The 20,899-nt window shown below is 40.0% G+C and overlaps 1 protein-coding gene across 2 annotated transcripts in view; it reads left to right on the top strand.

Moving 5' to 3' along the window:
- The first annotated feature begins 2,010 nt into the window (after positions 1-2,010).
- The window catches only part of PLOD2 (procollagen-lysine,2-oxoglutarate 5-dioxygenase 2), a 93,943-nt gene continuing 75,054 nt past the window's right edge, over positions 2,011-20,899 (top strand). Inside the window, exon 1 of one of the 2 annotated variants that reach the window (XM_061636952.1) lies at positions 2,011-2,720. In XM_061636952.1, the coding sequence (XP_061492936.1) occupies positions 2,609-2,720 (112 nt within the window). In that variant the 5' untranslated portion in view covers positions 2,011-2,608. The remainder of the gene's footprint in view (positions 2,721-20,899) is intronic. The other variant, XM_061636951.1, reaches the window with a different exon arrangement.

Here is a 20,899-nt window from a genome sequence, read left to right as displayed (position 1 = left end):
ACTGTACCTGTCATTTCTCTGTGTATGACTAATATGAGCTTGAGAGGCGATTTGTTTGAAAACTGGTATGCAGGAATGTAAGTCTTCCTCCTCTGGGGCTATATCTCTCATCCAAATCAGGAACCCTGCATTTGCTTTAAGTGAAAATACAAAACATCAGAAAAAAAATCATGGATTTCTACTGTCACATTAAAACAGTAAAAATAAAAAAGATTAATGAAGAACAGAAAGGGGTGAGCCATTCTGAAGTCCATTGTGCATTCTTACAAGGGTATTGTTTAAGGTAGCAGCTGCTCCAGGAATTTTATTGAAGGCTTAGGGTAGAAACCCTAAGCCATTTCCAGTGCTTCTACACCTCTCTCTTCTGAAAATGGGGGCACACTAGTTTTTACTGTAAAACCTAACGGCAGGGGCTTGAGTGCATTTTTTAAAAAATCAGCTTCAAAGAGATTTTGCAGCTGATTGGCAGATCAACCCATTCACCTTCCAGGTGTGGCTTATGGGGAAAGCTTTGCTCTGGCAATTTATATTTATTTTATTTATTTATTAAATTTCTATACCGCCCCATAGCCGAAGCTCTCTGGGCAGTTCACAACAAGCAAGCAAAACATCAAAATACAATTAAAACCAATATTAAACAATTTAAACACATTAAAATACCAATATACTAGCATACTAAATAGTAAAATGTAATAGGATGTTAAATGTTAAAATGCTTAAAATGCCTGGGAGAAGACGAATGTTTTAACCTGGCACCAGAAAGATAATAATGTTGGCGCCAGGCGTGCCTCAGCAGGGAGATCATTCCATAATTCGGGGGCCACCACTGAGAAAGCCCTTTTTCTTGTTACCTGGCAACTGGTGTATTTACAGCCTTTGTATAAATAGACACCTCTAATAAAGAAATAAGTTCACCAAAATGACCGTATTACACTAAAATCTCATTTTTACACCCCATTATCCCACTTCAGCTTTACTGGATATGTTAGCCAAATGCATGCACATTCAAACACCACTATTCATGTTCTAAATGTGTTATAGATTGCCAAAGAAAGTCACTGTGAGAGTTTGTCTTCTAGCCAACAGGTTTTTCGTTCTCTTTGCAGATATAGAAAATGCAAAAAAGCAAACAAGCAAAACAACAGCAACAAGAAAAAAGCCCACACCTGTTTTAAGCATCACTTGTAAAATGCTGGAATGCTTTAAAGCTGGAAGTGACAGTTTTGTGGAATGTAGGCAATGAGAGTTCTCTGAAATTATGGGACTGTGCACATGTATTGGCACAGTAAGAGTTAAATATGATCCCAACACCAAGAAATTCCACACTAGTTATTGACACCCCTTAGTGTAAAAGACTTGAGGTGATATCCACTAAAGTCATACTTACCGAAGCCACCGAAATCAATGGGTTTATACTCACTCTGAATATACCTAAGGACGGATAGGCCTGGGATATTAGAACTTCAGGTCAGGAAAAAAAATAACAATAATTGATCACTTGTAACAACTATGTAATAAATGATACATAGTTGTTACAAGTGATCAATTATTGTTATTTTTATAAATAACACATTTCACGTGCACAGTACTTATTTTACAATACAATACAGTACAGTATAGACACCCTCCTCCATATGCTATTATGTTGCATCTCCAGGGCATCAAAATTACAATTGTACTGTTAAAATAACAACAAAGTAACCCTATGAACGGAGCGCAGAACCATTCCTCGACTATCAAGACAGACAGTCCCAAATCCGTCAACCCCATCATAGGCAGCCACTGTCACTTATTAGCTCGCCTTCCCTCTTGCTCTCTTAAAGCTTCAGAGCCCGAGAAGAGCATCTCTTCAGGATCAGAAGACGAGGAAAGGCGCAGGGCTGAAGAAGACCGCGGCTTCACATATGCAAACTCAGGGTTTGGGCAACGGCTTCACGTCTCTACCGAGCATGCGCAAACGTTTTACACCCGCTCATTCGAGGACGCCAGATGATGTCCTCGCACCGGCACGGTGCAGGCGCGGCTGTGGGAAGTGCAAGTGGGAGACTGGGAACAAGAAGGACGGCACCCAGTCCCCTCTCTCCACCCCCCTCGCCAGTCCCATGGCCAATCGCTGGGATCCTGCAGCTCCTTCTGCAGCAGCTCTGATTTCGCCTTGCTTGGGTCTGCCCGCTGGCCATCCCCTCCCACTCTCGCCTGGCTTATAAAAGCTCCAGCGCGCGCCGAGGATGCCCTTTGCCTACTGCCCTTAACGGAGGGCGAGAAGACGGCGGCGTCCGCTACCTTCCGTTCACCTGATCGCATCACCGGGAGGGATCCCCCGCCATCCCTTCTGCAAGTGGATTGTTGTGGCACTTTTTCATCTTGACCCTTCCTGTCGTGGAGGAAACATCCCCGGTGCCCCGTTCAGAGCAATCCCCTTCTGGAGCTAAGGGCGGCCACACGTGCTTCGAGCGGGAGCAGCGAGTGAAAGAGACGCTCGGCGATTCGAGAGACAACCTCGCAGGCCTCTTTTCGCGGGTGGGAGAGCGAGCGAGCGAGGGAAGGAAGAAGCTTCTGAGTCTTCTGGGTGCTCTGCTAACTTACTGGCTTGCCTGGAGGGCTGAAGATGGCGATAAACACGGCAGGACCCCTCGCCCTTCTCCTTGGTTTAGTTATCCATCTCTTGGAGCCGATCTACCCTGCTGAGTCCGAGACCGAGAGATCGCCCATCCCCACCGGTAACTCACCCATTCTCTCCTGATTTTTCTCCTCATCCAGCCCCGTTTTAATTTGAGTCAGGCCTCCGTCTATTTGCAGAGCTTAGCCTTTGCACACGTACTGTCAATAGTACAGAAGACGAGAGTGTTCCTTGTCATGTACAGGGTGCTTGCGTCTACCAGGCTGGTTTCTGAGACAGTGGTTCATTTCTATAAGGAGAAGTGTGGGGGCGTGGATTCCTAGCGGATTGACACCCCAGTACTTTTTCATCCCTTTTCCTCTCTCAGGAAGACTTTTGGATTTGTTTAGATCCACATTATGATCAACTAAATGGATGGATTGCTGGGTCTGGTGGAGAGAGAGGAAAGGAATCCTTACCACCATTTGTTTAAATTTTAAACACAATTGAAAGGTGCCACCACCATCACCCCTTGCGGGTGCACAAAATTTAATCTAAGGACGGGCTATCTTGAGCTCGCGTTTCTCAAGGGAAAGGAAATATTCCCTGTGGAGTTGGAAATGTGGCTCTTTTGCTGCAAGGCCGATTTCGTCAGACCCTTACTTTCTACCGGAGACAGGGAGTGAGATTCACTGGGTCCTAACCTACTCATTCAGACCCCCTTCCAAATCTGAGACAAAAGCCTGCCTGTTTTAATTGCGGCTGATTTCCCCAGTTTACCAGCAGCTCTGGTTTGGGGCTTTGTACTGAATTTGTTACATATGCTTTGTGTGTTTCTTTCCTTGTAACATTCATGTGGAACATAAATGTCAGGCAAATGCTTTCCTTGCCCACCCACACAGAAGTGACAGGCAGCAGTGTTTCACGGTGAGTAGCTTACCCTTCTAAAACAAGTCTGTTCGGAACAATGTTTAGAAGGGTTCATGCCTCAATGTTCCCACCGGGAAAGGTTTTAGTCTGAGATGCTTGGGTCTCTTTTACAGTATGTATGCGTATTCTCACACATGGTCACACATTTTCCTACATGGGAATGCTGTTAACATAGAGAGACTGGGTGCCTCCAGAGAGGCATGAGGTTGGTACTCCTCCTAGATGCAATATTTTTGCTGGGTCCACGCAACATCATTGAAATCAAAATGCTAGCCTGTATCTATCCCCATGGAATCCAGATTTACCCTTGGGGGGGGCAATTAATAAAACAACCCTGTTGCCAGTGAACCTTGTGATATCTCAATGACCCCTCTTTATTTTTTAAAAATAAATAAATTACATCATTTTCTCCCCCCCCCAAAAAACTTTTAGGCTGGCTATAGGCAGTATTAAGTCCTCCACCTGGAAGCACCTTGTAGCCTTGTGAAGTGTCTTTTAGTGGCTGGGTCGAAGACCTGAAGCATGGCTTTCCTATTGGTGATCACTCTTTTGCATTTCAGAATGCAAGCGGTGTAAATATAGAAATGCCAATGCTAATAATAAATTTATATCTCACCTTTCTTCCCCAAAGGAGCTCAGGGCTGGGAGTTTGGGGGGGGGGAGAGAGAAAGCTTATATTTTTCAAAGCAACAAATGTGTTTCTTTGCCTTACAAGAGACTCTTACAAGAAAGTTGTTCCATTCCCAATTTCTTCTGTGTAATCCTGCATATGTTTTCTTTGAAAGTAAGTCCCACTGTGTGTTCAATGGAGCTTACTGTGTAGTAAGTGTGTTGCCCACTTTCGTAGAAGTAGGCCCCATTGAATTTAGCAGGATTTACTTCTGAGTAGACGTGTATGCAGTTGCACTGTTAGTCATGATATTTGACAGAAAAGACTTGGCATGTGGAACAACACAGGATTCCATGTAATGGTTTCTCAGACTTAGAAACTTACTTTAGTGATCCTGCTTTTTCTTTTTGGCCACATTTTCAGCCAGTTTCCTTCCCAGCCTTGTTCACATTCTGCTTCTTGGATCCTGTAAAGTGCTTGTTCCAAAGAGCTGGAGAGCAGTGAGAAATTCAATCCTCAAAGTGCAAAACATAAGCATAAAACCTGTTCAAAGAAAAGTGCCCAAAAGCTTTTTCTAGTGCTTTCATTTAAAAGAGACAGTTGCTTTAAAATACACATCCTGTTGCTTGCCATATACTTTTCTTCTTGCTTGAGTCCTGAGCTAAAGCAGGCCTTTGATTGTGTCCCCATTTGTGTTTTTATTTGCATTAGTCTTGGGAAATCAACCATAATCTGTGATTTATTTTTTTCACATGGTAATAATATCAGGACATCAGAGTCTTGATTCACACTTTCAAGGTAGTAAATGGCTTACTTTAAAAAAATCTAACTAATTGTTTTGCGACACAGAAGGAAAACCATTGGTTAGGGTTAGGAATGGGTGAATCTGTCAATTTTGGTATCAGTTTCTCATTTTTCCAACCTTAAGCCCAGTTCTGCACATTTCCACATAAGTTTGTGCTTTTAAAAAAATGTCCTCATGAAAATTCATCAGCATTTCAGTATGAATTTCTCCTAATATACATGTCTACATGCACTTTTGCCTAATATACACATTTTTGCACAGCATTTCCTTAATGTAATGCATTTTTATTTTATTTTCACTAATATGTGCATTTTAATGCACATTTTACCTCCATATATGCATTTTTGTCTGCGTTACTTGGCTGAAGAACTCCCTTGCAAAATTCAGAGAAGTGTGAATTTTGATGGATTGCCATGTTTCAGTTTTTGTATTGTTTCAGAAAGTGTGGATTAAGGAAGGTTCACATGTAAATGTGAACTGAATTGAATTTCTCCCTCATCCCTGCTTTTGATGCACATATTTTAAAATTGATAAACTTAATTTAATGAATTGAATGCTAAACTGAATGCTAAACACTTGTGTGCAACAGTTTGGCTTAAGAAACAAACCTCTTTTCATGATCATAAATCCTGTTTACATTATGAGAGTTTTGTGCTCATGGGTAACTTGCATTGCCAGTGTAACGACATTTATATTACATACACACGTTTCTGATGAAGTGGGTTGTTACCTAAGAACACTCATGCCACAGTAACTCTATGATGCTGTAGTATATTTTGATGTTCTAGTGTAATATCTGAACACAAATGTGTGAATTCAATAGTCTGAGTCACCCTTATTCATTACCATATATATATATATATATATAAACCAAAGTAGTATAGACTTGTACAGATGATTCTTTATATGAGAAGTGAGGTCCACATCCACAGTGCCTCTTTGGTGGCAAGAAACAACACCTTTCCTGCAGATCACTCTTCAATCACAGGGTACTCAGCACTTCAGCAGGAATTCAGTGTTGCTGTTTAAATAGATCCTCCAATATCCAGATAGTTTACTTCTTGTCATGTACAAGAGGTCTGCACGCTTAACACAGACTACTGCATGTAACATAATGTAGTTTGTGCAATTTATTTATTTATTTATTAGATTTCTATACCGCCCCATAGCCGAAACTCTCTGGGCGGTGCACAACATTCAAACATAAAAATACAATAGGTCACATATAAACAAATTTAAAACTTTTAAAAAACTTTAAAATTATAAATTATAAATGAGTTCTGTGATGCCCATTTGTGTTGGATTCATCTCTGAATATTTTACCAGACATTGCAGATTTTTCTTTTGCCTCCCCTGTCTGATGTTCTTCTGGGATCAGGAGTTCATGTATGTGAGGACCCTGAGGAGTAGAGGACTCCTTTGTCCCATTATCTGATTGGAAATTAAAGGGAACTAAAGACGCATAAGAGAAACTAAACAGTTCTTTTCCCGACTTTTGCTTAGTTGTTTCCAATGATGACACAGACAGCTCCCTGTAATTCTCATTGTTTTGCCCATTACCGGCTGAGCAGGTACCTGCAAATCTCTCCCTCTGAACTCCAGACAAATGGCTCTTTTCCTTCTTCCAGCCAGGACAGGAGGTCTGGTTTGTGTGATTCTAGAGAGGCCACAGTTTCAATTAGTTATTAATTAGTGCCTTATAAGCAATAAAGACATTTGTAAATTTTAAAATACTTTTAGGGCAAGTACTGCTGTACTACATAACTTGTGCAATCCATATATGATAAAAACCACATCACATCATTTCTTCGAACCACAATATGACTCTTGGTGAAAGATGCTTTGTTCACACAGTCCCCTCTATGCATGGCAGGGCAGAATAGTGACTCTTGAACTTGTGTGCAGCCTCCCTCTCCATGTGTGTGCATGCACAGATGTACAACATTACTTGCAGTTGCCCTTGTCCATGCCAATATCTGGCTGCATAATCTGTCCCATTCCCTTTACTGAAGCAGGTGGATTTTAGGGCTATACACATTCAGGGCAGATTCTATATACGAGGATTTGTTAATGCACCCTGCCCACACACACATACACTAGTGGTGGAAAGAACCACTGTGTGAGCAGGACACAATTTTGTAACTCCTTGTAGTCCATGCCAGATGTTAACAGGTAAATAGAACATGAGTGAATAATTTAATTCCAAGTGTGTTTATTATTTGTAAAGTTCAGTGGAATATTACTATTCCTCAAGCTATTTTGATGAAAAGCTGTGATCTTTGAAGTAGGGATGGAAGAATCTGTTTGTTTTGGTTCTGTAAGTTCTCAATTTTCCAATCTTAAATTCAGTTCTCTGCAAATGTGCAGAAATGTGCTAATTTTGCTTTAAAAAATCCTTGTGAAAATTCATCAGCATTTTACTGTGAATTTCTCCTAATAAACACATTTTCTGTGCGGTTTTGATTCATGTACACATTTTTGCAAGCCATTTCTTCCAATGCAATTTATTGTTGTATGCTTTCCCCCACAAATATATACATTCTTATGTCCATTTTCCCAAATATGTGCATTTTGTACTGATTGGTTGGAAAACTACATTGCAAAATTTGGAAAACTGCAAATTTCAAAGGATGGTGATATTTTGGTTCTTATTGTTTCAGGAAGTGCAGATTTCATAGATTTGACTTTAAATGAGAAATGAATTGAATTTCTCCTCCATCCCTACTTTGCAGCAATGTTAGTAAAAATGTGTCACAGTGTATCTTTTTATTTTTTTAAAAGAGTGGATTCTGGTTAACTTAACCAGTAAGGAAATCTTCACTGACATATAGCAGACTCTGTTGATTTGCAAACTTCTCTCATGCATGGATCCCAGACATTATATGCATTGTTAACAGCAGACTCCAGCTTTAATCCTTGTTGAGTTGTCTGCTTTGCATACACTTCTTTGCCATCTATCAGATGTTTCAAAATCTAATGAAACTGACCTTTATATAGGATTATCTTCTGCAGAGTTTATATCCTATTCATACAATGTAAAATGAATAAAATAGATTCAGCGTTTGCGTCAACCTCTACTGCTGTTGTTATCATTTAATGGTAGGGCAGCAGTAAAGAAAGCGGGCTCTCAAACTTTTGCTTCTAACTCTGATTTGAGCACCATCTATGCTACAAAGAACTTTCCATATACAAGACAACTAAATGAATGGTTCAGGAGAAATGCATTGTGGGGTGAACCCCAAATATATGTGGTGCACTGATGTTGATGTAACCGTTAGGATACAGGTTTCTGTTTAAATTACTTTTTATTGCTGGATTATGTTGTGTCATCTTCTAGCAATGTTGTTTGTGAACTTGTTTCATAGAATCATAGAATTAGAAAGGGCCTATAAGGCTATTGAGTCCAACCCCCTGCTCAATGCAAGGAGTTTGATTGATTGAATGTTTGATGATATGAAAATCTACAGGAAGTGTGATGCATTAAAAAGAGATGCACAGCATGCAGGAATTACTGAGTAACTTTGATTTATGTGACAAAAATCCTATTAGAATAGTTTGTTAGCTTTTTGGTTCTGAAAAACCACCCAGAAACAGCAACAATTGGGTTACAAAGTCCCTTTGTAAGTTTCATACCTATTTCTGACATGGGATAATTTGTATATACTGACAATGCTACAATTTTATGTATAGCTACACCCCACCTTTACTTTGTAAATATCTGTATCTTGACAAGTGTGATCACATTTGAGTGAAATTTGAGAGCTATTATGTTTTCATTAGATTTGCATTCCTCCTCCTTAAATGGCAAAAGTGCCAGTTATCTATTTTGGCCCTAAGTGATTGCTTGCACAAGTAGCAATCTGACCCACCAGCCAGTTTTGTTGAATCATGTGAATTTAAAGCCACAGTCCAACTGTGTTCAAAAGGCTTAAACTGGATGCTCTTGGTTGGGTATACATTAGGCTGTTAGTTCCTCCCCCGCCCCCCGAAAAAAATAAAGTTGCCACTTCTATAAAGTACCCACAATGATTATCTGTGTTTAGTCTTTTCATGTCATTTATTGTGGAAGAAAAGAACCTTAACATTTCTGCTATGTGTAGTTTCAGTGAGGCTCAAGTGTGGCTGAGATGTTTACTGATATATTTGCGAGCTGAAGTGCATTGTACTCTTAAAAAAAGATGTTATTTCCATAGATCCATATCGATAATAATTATTAGTGTAATCTTTCCAGACTCCATCTTGACTCAAAAAAAGAAGGGAAGAGCCAAATCTCTCAAGGCGACAGGGAAATATTCCTTCTGAAAGTCTGGAGAGCTACTGCCATTCTGTGGATAGAATGGTATGCTAAATGGACCACTGGTCTAAAGTTGTAGAATTGCCTCCCAACAGAGGTGTGTGTGGCACCTTCACTGTACAGTTTTCTGTGAATGTTGAAGATACACCTCTTTACCTGGCCTTTGACACCTGAGATGTGTATTTTCAGGACCTGTCTTTTTCCTGTGATTGTAATTTGTTTTAACTGTTTTAATTCTCAATTTTAAATCATTGTAACCCACCTGGGACCTACTGGTGAATGGTGGGGGGTGGTGTGGTAGTAGTAATAATAATAATAATAATAATAATAATAATAATAATAATGGCAGCTTTCAATGGTCCTGGTATCTATGTGATTCTGTGAGCTCTCCTTTCAGTAAACCAGTTAATCTCTAATGTATCAAAGTATCATTTGACCAAATTATGGTCAAAATCACATCTTTAGTATGTTTCAGCCAATATGTGCTATATTTGGTTGGAATGAGGTTGATGGGAAAGAGAGTGAAAAGAAAGTGAAGGGAATCAATAATCATGGACAAGCAGAAAAAAAGCCCTGGTCAAAAAGTAAATAAATGCGGTGCTAAAATAGTAATATAAAGTGTCCTGGAGATCTCATATTTGATTGCTGCTGTTTAAACAGCTGGCCTTGTAAAAAGAAAAGCAAAATAGCTTGAGGACAAGGAGCTTTCTGTACCAGTAAACTTTTCTTATTTAGTAAAAATGATGCCAGTTGCTCAACATTCACTGAAATGTACTGAATTTATTGAAATTGATCATTCAAAAAACAACAACACAGAAGAGTATGTTAAATTAAAAATGAAGTAGCAGCATACAGCATGAACATCTAATGTTGAAAATGGTCTTTCTTTGTTGTAATAAAACCATGTCATCTAATTGTTTAAATAGTACTTAATGTAGTACTTTCCTGAAATAAAGGTTGGTTGAATGCCCATCAAAAAAGTGCTGCATTCCTATTTATCACAGGCTGCATAGTAGCTATAAATCTTTAATGATAGCTTGAGTTGATCCTACATAAGACAATTATGCTGAATATTTCTGCCATGCTGAAAATAAATGTTGGTCTAGATCCACTAAGTTAAAATGAGTCATGACTGATTTCCATTGAAATTAATGTCTAGAAAGGAACCTATACTGGAATCCTACATCCACTTGACAAACATGATAAAAAATGAGTTTGTCATTTTGAAGGGACTTACTTCTGGGCAAATGTGCTTAGGTTTATTCTGTAACTTTAATTGGAGCAGGGCTTTTAAATAATCTATACAGAAGTGGTTTAGGCAGACTAGTCACATGTGGCTGGTCCTGCTACTATTGAAAGTTTTCTGTTTCTCTGGCTGAAGCTTCATTTAAATGTGGGACAGAAACAGTCATCTCTGCCATATTTGCACTTTGCAGTCTAGTCAAACTCTAAATTGTCACTCTATTAAATAGTGCTTACTCCCATGAAAGTGTGAATAAGATTGCATTTGTAATTTGTCAGAAAGTCCTTAGATCTATGAAAACTCCCACCCCCCCCCAAATAGAGAACTTGTAAATTAGAATAACATAAAAAGGCTGTTATGCTGCTGCTAGAGTTGTTTCCAATGCCACAGTTCTTAAGAAGATGGGATTACATTTGTGCTGGTGGTAATGTTCTTGCTCTGTTGGCTTTGGAGCTACTTCAGAAGGAGACTACAGAATTGTATTCAAGTGCTTTGTGCCACTCTTGGTCACAGGGTCCATGTGACAAGCTATCTAACTGTTCCAGGCCTGTTTACCCTCTCCAATCCTGAACAAACAGTTGGACCATGCTAGTTGTTTTCTGGTAGCTTGTTTTTATATGCTGGAAATGATATTGAAATAACTGCCTTCAGATTCAGCTATGAGAGCTCATAAGTAAGCTCATAAGTAAGAATATAAGACTTTTATGTAGAACAAGTGTGGGGAAACTTTGGCCTTCCAGATGTTACCAAACTGTAACTCCCATCATCCTTGACCATTGGCCATTCTTGCTGGTGGGGCTGATGGGAGTTGGTCAAGGATGATATGAGTTGTAGTTCAAAAACATCTGGAGGGCAAAAGGTGCATCACACTTGATGTAGAAGATCACAGATTTAGTCCCTGGCATCTTCAGCTAAAAGGATCATGATTAACAAAGTTCTTTGTGAGTCCTTAGAAAGCTGCTGCTAGTCAAGGTACACAATACAGTCTAGATGGGCCAGTGGTCCACCATTACTTCAGTATGCCTAAGCAGGGGAAAGGAAGGCAAGGCATCTAGCTACATTTGGAGCTAGTTGCCTCAAAGGTTGGGCGCACAATTTCTCACAAAATATAATTAATGCTAAGTGGATGATCATGCTTCTGATCAATCTAGAACCAATACAAAACTGTTCTGCCAATGCTGGTGCATACTTGGCATTTAAGCAAGCATTAGAAGCTATACCAGGCACAACCATGAGTTCCATCAACTCATATTTCAAGAATGTTCACTTCCTAAACAGACCTTTTTCAGTTTGAGGTATCAGTTTCTTCATGTGCAACCTTTGTGTGTATGTGTGTGTGTTGCATGCCAGTGGTGGCAAGCCCAGAGACAAAAGTGGATGGAGCAACAAAGTTGACTCTAACTTCTCACCGTAAGTTACATTAGAGCCACACAAAAGCCAAAGGTTAGTGTGTTGTACTAGGACCAGGGTCCAAATTCCTGCCCAGCCATGAAACTCATTGAATGACCATGGGCCAGTCACTGTCTCTTAACCTAACCTCACAGGGTTGTTGTGAGGATAAAATTGGGAGAGAAAAAAGCATAATTGTACGCCATCTTGATCTCCTTGGAGGAAATAAATAAAATGAAATCTCTCCATCCAGGCAAACAAAAGGCATGATCTCATTTCAAAGTAATATTCCAACTAGGCAAAAGCACTCCAGAAGAGTGCAGAGCAGGGCTGGTGAGGGATGTAGCTTTTGGAGAGACCTGAGAGCAAGATAAAGAGGCCCGGAGGGCCACATTCACCCTCAGGCATGAAAGTCCCCACCTCTGCAGTAGATGTATCCTTGATGCACTGCAGAATTGCAATTCGGATAAGGAGTGGCAGCAAAGGAAGTGTTTGCATTAGGTTTTCTGTTGCATCATGAGTTGTACTCTAGAATAGGGGTTGCCAAACTGTGGTCCGTGGACTACCAGTGGTCCATGAGCTTCATTCAGGTGGTCCATGGCATGTCCACATGAAATATTCATATTGATTTTTAACTGTATTTTTATTGCTTGTTTTATTTCTTATATTGCATTTCAGTTTGAGTTCTATGGAATGCAATTATTTATTTATTTATATATTTATTAAATTTATATCCCACCCTCCCTCCCTCCCAGTAGGAGCCCATGGCGGCAAATAAAAACAGATGCTCTACAACATGATAAAAACAAACTTTAAAATATATTAAAACAAAACATTTTTTAAAACATATTGAAACAAACCATCTTTACAAAAATCTTTTTTTTTTTTAAAAAAAGCTTTAAAAACATCTTAAAAAGCAATTCCAACACAGATGCAGACTTAAAAGGCTTGTTGAAAGAGGAAGGTCTTCAGTAGGTGCCAAAAAGATAACAGAGGTGGTGCCTGTCTAATATTTAAGGAGAGGGATTATAAGTACAGTGAAATAAGAAATAAAAGAAGCAATAAAAATACAGCATCTAGAACATTGCATTAACATTGCTACAACAAGCAGAAAAACCATTCAATGGCCCACCAAGACTCTCAGCAAATTTCAAGTAGTCCGTGGGGAAAAAACTTTGAGAACCTCTGCTCTAGAAGAATTTAAATTTGTGTTGGAGAATATGCATCACTGATGGTTATCCAAGCAGAAGCTTGTAATACTGGCACAGGGACTATGTCTCCATTTTCACTGCATTGGCTCTAGACTCTGTAGAAGCTGTTTAATAGGTTACCTGAAATTTTTATTCTCTTCTAAGTATATAAGGGGAACTAGTTCTTAGTCTTGGTTTACAACTGTAAATACACGCCCTTCAGCAGTCATTTCAGACTTATGTCTCTTTTGGATTATAGTTCATATGCATTTCTGGCCAACAATCTACTTTTTGCATGGTGGAGTAACAGGTGTGCATGTGGTTTCCCTAAGGTCTAGTTTACAAAACCCTTCCTCCACTCAAAATGAATTTTGTCTATGGCTGTGGTACCTGCATCACATGTTGCTGTGAATGCTTTTGCTGGGGGGTGGGGAATGACAGCATTTCTACTCCTTTGTTTCTTGTCCTAGATCTGGTACCTAGCAAGTATATGAGCTGGGTGGTTCTATGCTTGTATTTTTTTCCCTGTACAGTAATACCTCAGTTAACAAAGTAAATGCATTCCTGGACATTACTTCTTAAACAAAAACTTTGGTACCAGAGATAGGAATAGCATGGAAAGAATAGGGATAGGTTCCTGCACCTGCTCATATATGGTGGGGTCAGCTTCAACAGGGGCATTAAAGGGTGCATACATGGTACCCACCCCCTCACCCTCCTTCCCGCTCTCCTTCTTCTCTGAATCATATTGGATCCTTCCTTCCCCAGCCCTGGGAGAAAGCAAGATATCTCTTTAATGCAAAGCAAACAAACATGCTTGTCAGTTTCACTCTAGCAAAGCAAAGGCATAGGCTAGTCAGTTTCACCTAAAGCAAAGGCACAGGATTGAAAGTTTATCCATAACAAAGCAAGGACATGCTCAACAGTTTCATCTTAAAGCAAAGGCAGAGGCTTGTCAGTTCATTGATAGCAAAGTTTATCTATAGCAAAGCAAAGACACAGGCTCTTCAATTTCACTTTAAAGTAAAGGCTCAGGCTTGAAAGTTTATCCATGGCAAAGAAAAGCTGGTCAGTTTCACCTTTTAAAAAGCCTTCCTTTAAACCAGCTTCCTTCCTGGAGAATTTTTAAATTAAATTTTTTTAAGGATGCCCATTTTTAATGCTGTTTGAATTGTTTTAAATATGTGTTTTATTGTATTTTGATATTGTCTGTTGTGAACCGCCCAGGGAGCTTTGCCTATGGGGCGGTATATAAATTTAATAATAAATAAATAAATAAATAAATAAATTCCTTAACTGAGGTTTCACTGTACTTTATTTATTATTATTTATTAAGGCTTGTATCCAGTGGTATTAGAAGCCAGTTCATGCAAGCAATCATTCTCTTTGCTTCTTCCTCTTGTGCCTCTCCAATGCCTCTCCAGAGGGTCAAGGGCCTGAACAGCAAGAGGTGCAAGTCTGCAGGGGGAGAGGGGAATTACCCAAAAATGGAAGAAGGAATTTTGCTCCAGTGGAAGCTCTGCTGCCATAAATCTCTTCACCTGATTGCAGGCAATTGTTTCCCTTTCACTGCAGCCCCATATGACACAGCCCCCTTGCCAGGGGAACCTCCCCCAATCCTCTAAAGATTTTCAGGCTGTAGAGTGGTTATAGGGGAAGATGGGGAAAAGATAAATCTATTCTGTGAGCTAGCTTCCATTCATGCAACCACTGGATGCACACTTAAATGAATTTCTAACCCACATAGAGGAATCTGAATGTTATATTTATACATTTAGAATGCAGTGGTGTGCCAACAATTTACTTCCAAATTGGCCAGCTGCTTATATGTGCATTTTTCAGATAATATTTTCTTTGTTAAACTGATTTGATTTAAAATCCTGTCATTCACTTTTAAAGCTATTGTAACATCAGTTATCCACATACTTAACTCAGAACAAAAGAGTTCAACCATTGCATTGAAGGTTTACTCTTCCTTGTTCCAGTCTAAGGATGACTACATTAAAGGTCCTCCATGACTAAGATTTTGAATTCTTACCTGGGGAAAATAGTTGTCACTTAGATGACAAGCAAAGAAGTTTGGTCACTGGAATTTTGTCCCAAAAGAAAACATGGCCACATCACATGTTATGCTTATGCTATAATAAATATTTGAATTGTAATGTAACATTAATTCATTTTTACATTCCTATCCTCCAAGGAACTCAAGGTGGCAAACATAGTTTACCCCCTCTTCATTTTATCCTCACAACGACGCTGGGGAGTAGGTTAGGCTGAGAGATAGTAACTAGCCTAAAGGAGATGTGTAGGATGCCTGCCTTTTAAGATATGTGTAAAAAAAAAAAGTCTGGGAAATTTATTTTATTTATTTCACAAAATTTATATACCACTTGATTTTTTTTAACAAACACCTCTAAGCAATTTACAAAAAAATAAAAATAAAACAGCTTTGCTGATTTATTACAAAAGATAATAGTTGAACAGAAATTTTTGATTCCCAGACATCATAAATAGCCTATTCTCCTTGTTAATGTATTCTAAGGCATAATCCTGCAGAAAATATCAACACTCCGTACTGAGTCTAGATGTGGGGTGGGTTATAGGATTCTAGACAGGTTTCAGGAAAGAGAAGGAAAAAGATACCATATATGGCCATGTATCTCTTAAGAGTTTAAAAATCCATGCCATTGTGGCATTCAGATTCCTGCGTTGTGGTAGCATGTAGTTTTTTCCTTGCTCAAACTAAAGAGCCAAACATATGTTTTTTCATCACTGAAAGATTTTGTGTGGGTTTTTTTTGTCAATGCAAAAGTAGCTTCCATTAGTAATGCTGACGATATAAGCACAGGGTAAATAATTCATATGTTTATGAACACAAACAATTATGAAAGTGCTGACTGCTGCATAACCATGTAAGGTCTGTTTTGTCAGGCCTTCCCATTTGCTCCAGAAAAAAAGGAGTGTCTGTAGATTTTTTAAATCTTAAGCAAATGCATAAGCACCTTGATCAGCATGGGATTTGCTGTCATCTCCCTGAATTTTACCCAAATTTAGGCTTACTTTATATTGGTGGAGGGGAACCTTTTCCAGTCAGGGCCACATTCTCTGCCACTGGCTGCATGCCAGTAGTATGCAACTCCGTAGGCACAAATTGGATTGAGCAACAAAAGTGACTCTTAACTTTTTACAGTAAGTTACATTACAACCACACAAAAGTCAGCGATTTTTACACGCACACGCACACACTTCGCCATCCTCCATCCAGGCAAGTAGAAAGCATTGTCATACTCTGTGGACATATTCCACCCAGGCTAAGCACTCAAGGAAAGCACAGAGCTGAACCAGTGGGTGACCTGGTCTGGAGAGTCCCAGGGGCAGGATAGAGGGGATGGAGGGTTGCATTCAGGTTTCCCACCCCTACTTTATATAATAATGTTGGAACATTCCCTTTCCAAATTTGTTTTAAAGCACACCATTAGAATGGCTTTACGACTGTTTTTCCTTGGAATAGTTTTTGCAGTTGCATAGTTTTTCATGTGTAATTCAAATGATTGTTGTTGTTGTTGTTGTTGTTTACATTTGTATACTGCCCCATAGCCAAAGCTCTCTGGGCGGTTTACAACAATTAAAAACATTAAAAACAAATATACAAATTTAAAAACACTTAAAAAAAAAACAATTTGGGGGAGATTCCTGCCTGGCCAGCTCTGCACCTTGAACACAAGCCCATCTGTCCATGCAAGAACATGAAGGACAGTCTAGCAGCAAAAGTGAGTCGCTCTCTTCCCTCCACCCTCAAAGGCAGCACTCTTCCTCATCCATTTCAACCAGAGGCTGGTGGTGAGGCTTCCCTTCAGAACCTTCCTCTGCAGCCACCTCCTGTGGGGCAGCTGCCTGAAGCAGGGCCACTTTGTAAGAGGCTGAAGAGGGGCCAATTCCACAGAGAGAGAGGTATTGGCCATAAGGATAAAGAATTTCATGGCCATAAGTACTAGAAACTTCCTTAAAAACACACACTGAGAGGCCAGCTCCTATGCCTAGTTCCCAATCTAAAATTCTTATGTAATCCCAGGAAATCACAGTACAAACAGAGCTCTGATTACACCTCCAATTAAAATATATCCCTTGAAATACATGGTAAAGGTGAACATAGATGGGGATTATGCCAGTGCAAAGAAAAAGCAAATGTTCACCTCCCCCCCCCGAAAGCATTTCCTAGGAGATATTAAATCTGCCATGTATTAGAGTTTTGCTTAATATATATTAAATATTATGAAGCATGTCGGCTTTCTAAACAGTGACCTCACCTATTATACCTGTTGCACAGAGATATAGAGTATGATCCTAACTCTAACTTTTAAATTCTGGAAATTGCATTACACAATTCAAGAATAAGTATTTGGCTGTCTGACAAAATTGCTTTGGATTTATTGGTACATAAAATAAATCCTGAGCCATCTTTGAGGGAGAATCCTCTCTCTGAGGCCACAGAGGAATAGATGAAGAGGTCTTTCCCAGCACTGCTACCTGAGGCCATTTTAACTGGAAATGGCTGGGAATAAAACTAAGACTTTATGCAAGCCAAGCCATGTAGTGTATATTCTGCCACTAAACCATGGCCCTTCCCCATCTACAGATGAATTTGTGTCCATCGCTTAGGTTTGGTTCATGTGTCTACGAGCCCAAGTTTGGACAATGTGCTAAGCCAAGCCCAGCCAAGGCTTAGCATGAATACCCTAGTGTGTGAAGTGTGAGCTCTGGTGAGGAAATCGTTGCTGTTTTGCTCCTCCCTGGCTGTTCTGCTAATGCACTATCCTGAGCATGGCTTGGCTTAGGATGTTGTCCAAACCTGGGCTTGTAGTTCAGCTCTCTCTAAACTAACCATGAGCTACCAAGGTTTGCCCTGTGGTTCACAGCTCATGGTTTGTCAACAGCTCATGGTTTGCAGAGGTTCAGTCAGCAAGGCATGCTGTAAGGGGAAATTCAGTCAATAACATAATAAATGTGAATCCTTGGGGTTCCTACCTCAGACATGGAAATCAGATATAGAGAATTCCAATGAGCAGTAATACCTATAGATATAGTACAACCATCACTCAGTTGTGCCACCTCAAAATGCAAGTGGGGTGTGTAGAGGGAGAGAGAGAAGTGGTTTCCCCATGGCAATATCATTATTCATGCATTTAGAAAGTGAAAATGTTGAGGGTAGGAAAGCAGAAGCAAAGCCAGATCTTCCACCATACCTAAAGCTGAAGGAGGAAGAGCTTTGTCATTCAAAGTTCTGTGGGCAAACAGATTGGCAGCTCAAAACAGAATAAATGAGTCACATTTTGTATTTATTTCATGGGCATGCTTTTGCTTTCTGCTTCCATGTCAATGGAAATATCAGAGGGAAGGACAAAGGTCTTTAAACAAGCCATAATTAAAGAAAATGTTTATTTATTAAATTTATATCCCACCTTTCCTCCTAGTCTTTGCCTGTTGCCTGTCTTTTTTAAAAAAAAATAAACTTAAAACTAGACTGGAATAAGTCAGTCAGATTTTATTATCATTATTACCATTTAGATTATTATTTTGGGGAGATTTGAGGTGCCAGTGTACAGAACCACATAAAACAATGTGTTGCTTTTTAAAAAATCTTGAGAAAGAGGTCACCAGGGAAGAATCTGTTTTGTTCTGAAATTTGAAACAGGAGGAAGCTCTTACAATGGTCACCAGCCTGATGCCTGCCAGTACTGCCTATGATGCTGATGAAGTTTTTCAGTAAATACCCCCTCAAGAATCCACAATGCATGGGAAATTATTTGCTCTTCCTCCTCAGGTGCTGGCACAGTCTCTCCTATGTTGAACGTGCCTGTGACGCCCTTCCCTGGCTCTCCCTGTCAGGTTCCTACCTGCTCGTGGTTACTGCCTGTCACTAGGCACCACCAGGGACTCCACCAGTCCGGACTGTCCTTTATATGGTTTCTCTCCCCGCTCTAGCACAGATCTCAACAGATCCCCCTGCTAGGCAGCACCACCAGTCACGTCCTATAACCCGTATTCCCAGAGACTCTGCCACCATTTGTTATAGTTTCCCTTCAGCCTTGGTCATTACCTTACCCTCCCTTCTGGTCTGTGAAACCCCAGCCAAGGATCAGGCCTTTGGTAAACCAAATTAAGTATTTATTTTATAACACAGATAACAAGAATAACAAGATTAACAAGATTACTTCATAAGGCACATAAGCATATGGTTTTATCTAATACTAATCCGAACTCCACCCCCCTCCTTCTCCACGCTCTCCTGACAAACAACTCTCTAAAACCCACCAAAACAACCCACTCACTTTCATCACCTCCCCCAGATTCCACTGTCATCTTTCCATTTATACTGTCAGCCATTTTAAACATTCAGCCAATCATCTAGCATTCTACTGCCCATTCACTCCCCCTCCTCTTTCACTCCACTTACCATGCATCTCCTATACAAACAGCACTTACCATATATACACTAATAGAGGAACATCACAGTGCCCACATTTCATTGTATGCTAGGATCAGGCGCTGACCGTCACATCTGTTCTGTGTGCTGTAAAATCAGCATAAGTAGACAGAGCCTATGGATGATAAAAATGAAATGTGTAAATGTTTTTCCACAGCTTATTTGAGGAACCAGTTCTCTGTTTCAGAGGGTTAATAATATACTCGGGGGGGGGGAATGTAACTGCAACTTAATGCTTTATTTTATTTATTTAGTTATTTAATTAAGCTTATATACTGCCCGACTAGCAACAGCTCTCTGGGCGGTGAACATTAAAAATACAATAAAAATAACACAAAACTGTACACAAAACTGTACAGTCTAAAATCAAAATATAATAATTTAGAATTAACAGGAATTAAAATGCCTCAGAGAAGAGAAAGGTTTTAACCTGGCGCCGTAAAGATGATAGTGTCAGCGCCAGGCGCACCTCCTCGGGAAGACCATTCCATAGTTCGGGGGCCACCACTGAGAAGGCCCTAGATCTTGTCACCACTCTCCGGGCTTCCCTATGAGTCGGAACCCGGAGGAGGGCCTTCGTAGTAGACCATAGTGTACGGGCCGGTTCATATCGGGAGAGGCGTTCCGACAGATATCGTGGTCCCGCGCCGTATAAGGCTTTATAGGTAAGTACCAACACTTTGAATCTGGCCTGGAAGCATATTGGAAGCCAGTGCAAACGGGCTAGCACAGGTATTATATGCTCAGACCGCTTAGTTCTTGTTAGCAGTCTGGCCGCCGCATTTTGCACCAGCTGTAGCTTCCGAATCGTCTTCAAAGGTAGCCCTACGTAAAGCGCATTGCAGTAGTCCAGACGCGAGGTTACCATAGCATGTACCACTGATGAGAGGTCCTCCTTACTCAGATAGGGACGTGTTATAGGTTACAGTGTTATTCGAGACACACAATAGACAGGATGATGGCATGTTCTGTCTCCTCTGTGTCTGCCTAAGGAGAGAGTTCCTGTAAGTTCATTCCGTTTATAAGTACCATCACAATAATGTCTTTAGATTTTTAGAATTGTGTATTGTTTAACATTCTCTACTGCTTCGGTTGTCATTGACCAGGTCTATAATGAAGTACTATAATGTAAGCATTTTAAAGGTTTTCAAATTATAAGGAACCTACTGAGAGATAATAACCCTCATACAAATATGGCTTTGTACAAAATGCCTGCCTTCTGATGTGAGATTGCTTGAGATTTGTGACCTTTCTGTAACTATGGAGAGATGAATTCTGAATCGCTCTCTTTCATTAGCCATTAGTGATGTCTCTGAAAGAAGGGGGGGGGGAAGTCATATTAAGAATTGCCTGGT

Source organism: Rhineura floridana, chromosome 7 (assembly GCF_030035675.1).
Source record: "Rhineura floridana isolate rRhiFlo1 chromosome 7, rRhiFlo1.hap2, whole genome shotgun sequence".
Classification (NCBI taxonomy): domain Eukaryota; kingdom Metazoa; phylum Chordata; class Lepidosauria; order Squamata; family Rhineuridae; genus Rhineura; species Rhineura floridana.
Note: the sequence above shows the minus strand (reverse complement) of the source record. Positions and strands in the feature narration are given on the sequence as shown.